This window comes from Chrysochloris asiatica, unplaced genomic scaffold, assembly GCF_000296735.1.
Source record: "Chrysochloris asiatica unplaced genomic scaffold, ChrAsi1.0 scaffold00007, whole genome shotgun sequence".
Classification (NCBI taxonomy): Eukaryota; Metazoa; Chordata; class Mammalia; order Afrosoricida; family Chrysochloridae; genus Chrysochloris; species Chrysochloris asiatica.
Genome location: NW_006408525.1, coordinates 32,881,619 through 32,887,287, shown reverse-complemented (window position 1 = coordinate 32,887,287; position 5,669 = coordinate 32,881,619). Strand labels below are relative to the sequence as shown.

The 5,669-nt window shown below is 37.3% G+C and overlaps 1 protein-coding gene across 1 annotated transcript in view; it reads right to left on the bottom strand.

The window, feature by feature from the left end:
• The window catches only part of EFCAB13 (EF-hand calcium binding domain 13), a 78,438-nt gene that overhangs the window by 7,219 nt on the left and 65,550 nt on the right, over positions 1-5,669 (bottom strand). Inside the window, 1 exon segment of the mRNA XM_006833722.1 lies at positions 4,291-4,432. Coding sequence (XP_006833785.1) covers positions 4,291-4,432 — 142 coding nt within the window.

Sequence of the window (5,669 nt, the reverse complement as noted above, 5' to 3'; positions counted from 1 at the left end):
TGATCAAGTGGGATTCATATCAGGGATGCAAGGATGGTTCAACATTAGAAAAACGATCAATGTTATCCACCATATAAGTAAAACGAAAAAAACCACATGATCATATTGATTGATGAAGAAAAGACATTTGACAAAATCCAACATCCATTCCTAATAAAAACACTCAACAAATTAGGAATTGAAGGGAAATTCCTCAACATAATTAAGTCAAGCGCATACCCCACCCCAAAAATTGTAACCAATGACTCAAACAGATACTAGTATACTGATATTCATTGCATTATCACTTACAATAGCCAAATGGTGGCAACAACCCAAACGTCTACACAAAGATGAATGTATACACAAAATGTGGTATTTGCTTAAAATGGAATATCACTCATCCATGAAGAAATAAAATTCTGATATACATTCCAACATGGATGAGCCTTGAAGAAAATTATGCTAAGTGAAATTAGCCAGACATAAAAGTACAAATATTGTATGATTTCATTTGTATGAAATATCTAGAACAGGCAAATGTATCAAGACAGAAAGAGGATTTAGGGGTTGCACAAGGCTTGGAGGAGGAAGAAGTGGGCAGTAACTTTAGAAAGTATACAGAGTTTCTGCTCTGGGTGATAAAAATCTTTGGAAATATGTAAAGGTAATAGTTGCACAACATTGTGAATATACTAACTGCCACAAAACTGAAAACTTAAAAATGATTGTTGCTAAGTGTCGTGGAGTCATTTCTGACCCATAGCGACCCTGTATAGGGTTTCTGAGGAGCAGCTGGTGAACTTGAACTGTCAACCTTGCGGTTCAAACCAATTTTGCAGTTCATCGCATTAACCCACAATGCCACACCAGTACTTCCTAAAAATGATTAGGATGCCATATTTTATATTACATATTTTTTACCACAATAAATTGTTCAAAGGGATAAAAAAAGAGGAGGAACTAGGAAATACCCTTTGACCCCTCTTTGTCCTTTCCTCTATTCTACTGCCTGGATTATGGTTGAAATTCTATCCAGCATCTTTGCCCATCCTCAAAGGAGCCTAGTTCTCTAACAATTTTACAGAGTCATCTGAACCACCTAACTGATACAAATAAGAAAGACTGAACTTATATTGTTTCAGCCAGGGTTTGGCAAACTCTTTTCTATAAAGAGCCAGATAGAAATATTTTAGACTTTAAAGACTATACAGTCTCTGTCAAAACTATCCAACCCTGCCATTGCATCACAAAAGCAGCAATAGGCAATATATAAGCAATTGAACATGGCTGTGTTCCAAATAAACTTTTAACAAAATTGCCAGTGGGCCAAATGTAGCCCACAAGCCAGCTTGCCAAATCCTGGTTTAAACCACTGTTACTTTAGGGTTTTTGAAGAGGCTTGCAAACATAATCTTAGTTGATACAGCATCAAAAATTAGATGAAATCACAACAACTCTTAAGCAAATTGTCTTTTTAAATATATAATTCCATATACCTATTCAATTATAAGGAACCCTGATAGTATTGTGAGTTAGGCATTGGGCTGCTAACCCCAAAGTCAGTCGGTCAAACTCACCAGTTACTCCATGGGAGAAAGATGAATCTGTCTGCTCCCATAAAGATTTACAGTCTCAGAAACTCTATGTAGGGTTGTTATGAGTCAGAATTAATTCAATGGCAGTAGGTTCAGTTTGGTTTTACCTCATATTATGGTAAAAATACAGAACACCAAATATAAAGACAAAATCTCTAATTTGAGCTTCCCCTCTCCTGAACACTCTATGAATGGATCTAAATCAAGTCAAAAATGTAGTATTAGTTTACATGAAATGGGCTTGTGGAAAGGAGAATGGACATGAGAATAAAGCTTTTGCTGTGCTTTATGAAGTTAAACCTTTAATCCTAGTTGGTGTTAAGTACTGTTGAGTTAGTTCTGATTCATAGCGAACCTATACACAACAGACCAAAACACTACCAGGTCCTGAGCCTCCCTCACGATTGTTGTTATGTTTGAGCCCACTGCTGCAGTCACTGTGTTAATTCATCTCACTGGGGACTTTCCTTTATTTCACCTTTATTTTACCAAGAATGATGTCCTTTCCAGGGACTGGTCCCTCCTGATAACAAGTCTAAGCCTGACAGACAAGTGGGGCTAATTCTACTAGAGATGGTTTAATATCTTTGAAGGCTCTTTGGAGATCCTCTACCAGCTCTTTTACAGTTCTCTTCTTTGTTTTGTGTAAATGCTTTTCAATGACTTGGAACAGCCTCCCACTTGAATGGAGTCCAGCTACCATGGAAACCAGGGCCAAGAATAGAGGAAAGAAGACCACTTAGACCTTAGACCTGTTGGCTCTGGGCATAAGGAGATACCAGGCGACCTATCCCCAAGTTCACCAAAGTTATGGTGCTCTTCCTAGGGCTTTGGAGTCTAAAACTAAACAAAGGGAATTTTCCTTTGCCTGGACTTATTTTTATACTGAGGAGAGGCAAGGAATTAAGTTGACAATGGAGGTGGCAGGACCTAGTTGTATACAATTCTGTTAGGGGAATTTTAGGTTCCCACTAAATATGTGAAAACTGGACAGTGAATAAGGAAGACTGTAGAAGAATTGATGCTTTTGAGTTATGGTGTTGGAGGAGAATATTGAAAGTGCCATGGACTGCCAAAAGAACCAATAGATCTGTTTTGGAAGAAGTGCAGCCAGAGTGCTCCTTGGAGGCCAAGATGGCCAAACTTTGTCTTTCATACTTCAGACATATTGTCAGGAGGGACCAGTCACTGAGGATATCATGTTTGGTAAGGTGGAGGGTCAGAGAAAAAGAGGAAGACCCCCAACAAGATGGATTGGCCAAGTGGCAGCAACAATGGACTCAAGCGTGGCAACAGTAGTGAGGTTGGCCCAGGATCGGGCAGTATTTCGTTCTGCTGTGCGTAGGATCGCTATGGTTCGGTACCAACTCGATGGCACCTAACAACAAAAACTAAATACTATCATCCCACTTTGCATTTTGTTTCTTACTTTTAAGCAGTTCAGGTTTCATTGTCTCCTTTCCCCAACTTCTCCCCACCCCAGTCCATTTTAGCCACGTACTTCAAAAAGTTAAAGCAAATGGAACCATTTATAATGTAATTCAATGTTATCAATAAGAGGGATAGTCTTTTGGCATAAATTTAAAAGATATGCCAGCAAGATACATATAGCCCTCACAACAACAAGACTGAGCCCTAGTAGCATAGTGAATTATGAGCTGGACAGCTAACTGAAAAGTGAATAGTTAAAATCTACCAGTCACTCTGAGGGAGAAAAATAAGGCTTTCTGTTCCTGTAAAGATTTACAGCCTGGGAAACCCTACACGGGGTTGCTGTAAGTCAGAACCAACTTGGAGACCTACAATCACCACCACCACCACCCACCAGTGAGAGTAGATCACCTGCACAACTTTCTTCTTTCTCAGGATGCTAAGACTGTTAACATCAGAAGGAGTAGTGGGCTTTATAAGTGTGCAGAGAATGAATTTTAAAAACTAAGTAATTGTGGAGGCAGTGAAGATACAAGGGAGATAGGCATACTGCTCTTCATCTCTAGAAAATGGCGAAATAGGGGCACTTTGCAAGGACTTTTTCGTGATCTGGAAGATGCACATGAATAAGTTAATTAGACATGGGCCATCCTCCTGATACTACAAAGATTAGATTCTATTTCTTGATCCTTTAATAAATAACTGATCTTGTATCCTTATTGCTCAATGTTCATTTATGTGTGCATGTGTGTGTGCGTATGTGTACTCTACCAGAAGTATGTGGACTACTCATTGCCCCTACTCCTTGGAAACACTCACACTCCCTCAACATCAGCAACAGAAGACACAAAATAAACCACCTCACCAGTTAACCAACAAAGGGTTTTTGGTTCCTGTTTTGCACATGCTCCAAAATAAGGGGCAACATGATTGGATAATATACCATTTAATTTTCTTCAACTCTAAGTCAGTTACACAAATTAGGAGAATGTAAAATGCTTGTTTTAGGATGATATTAATCATGGATGCTAGGAAGGGAAAGAAATAACTATCAGAATTAAAATACTTATAAATAAGGCTTATATTCAGCATTCTTGTCTATATCATTGGTAACTGGTACACTCTGAGTGTTATGTTATTAGTAAGGTATCACAACTTTTTCCCATCTCATCACAATCTAAGATAAATCTTGAAGGGTTGTAAAATACTAGTATCTACTATCTCTGTAAATTATATATTTACATTTGATTAATATAAACCTCTTTAAACCAAAAATGCTCACCACTGATGTCACAGTATTTAAGAGCTTCATTGAATTCCTCCTCAGTTAGATTAATATTCAAACTTTTCAGGGCATGCTCCAAGTTAGGTATACTAATTCTGCCATTATCAACAAGTGACAAGATGCGTGCAGTTTCTTTAAGCTCTACAAGGAGAAATAATATAGTTGACATTATGGTGGGAAAAGAATGTAAAAAATGTTTTGTTCAATGTTTCCTACAGTTAAACCTTCAAATCAAATATTTATCTGAATCAAAATCTCTGTAAAAAAGAAAGATATTTTCTATTTACAACAGAATCTCTACTAATTTCAAGCAATATTTTAATAAAGAAAATGTCATGGCAAAGAGAATGTGATGGGCCATTGGTAAGTATTGTAATAAGATTTCATCTGAATGATTTCATCCATTAAAAATTAGCTATAAGCTTTTTAAATAATAGTTATACCCTTTACAAATTGTTGTTAACTGCCTTCAAGATGATTCCAACTCATTGCAACCAATGTAGGGTTTCTGAAGCTTTTTTTGCTGGAGCAAAAAAAATCTCATCTTTCTTCTGTGGAGCAGCTGGTGGGTTAAAACCACCAACCTTATGGATCACAGTCCGGTGTTTATCTACAAAGCCACCTTTACACATAGAAGGTTTAGATTTTTTAATCAATTGATGACAAGAACAGTTAAAGGTTAAATTTGGGCCTTTGTGAATCTACATCATACTTTTATGTGAAAGACACTCCTCTGAGCAGCTGCAATGCACCATGGGGTTCAAGATGTAGAAAGCACAGTGGAATACAGGCTTTATTACAAGCTTCACTTATACTTTCTCCATCACGCACATTTGTGCAAGGCACAACCCATACAAATTAGTAGGGCAGCTCTGATGATCCCAGATCAGTTTAAAATATAAGAAATCATCATCATCACATTTTTCAATGTTTTATCTACATCATTTCCCACTCTGTTTCTCCTTCAACTCCAAAATTTTCCGTATTTTGAAAACTGATACATTATACCAGCAGATTTGAACCTTCATGGAGGTCACTTGGAAAGAACATTATAATACCATCAAATGTACATTGATTCTACTAGTACAAGCATTGACTTTGCAGTTACTAAGACCAATGATAAAACATACAGTGCCTTTCATCAAAAAGTTTCCTGTAAATTCATTGAGGTCAGTGACTTAATCTGTCAACTCTGTAACCAAATTTATAACATGAGGGGACTTCAAAAAATTTGTGGAAAAATGGAATTAAAAGATAATGGAACACACTTGAGGGGGAGAGGGAGGAATAGCCAGAAATATCACCATAGAAAGCTTGTAAGTCCGTCTTCTGCCTATAACTGATTGGAATACCTAAAATGGGGCCACAATGTGCCC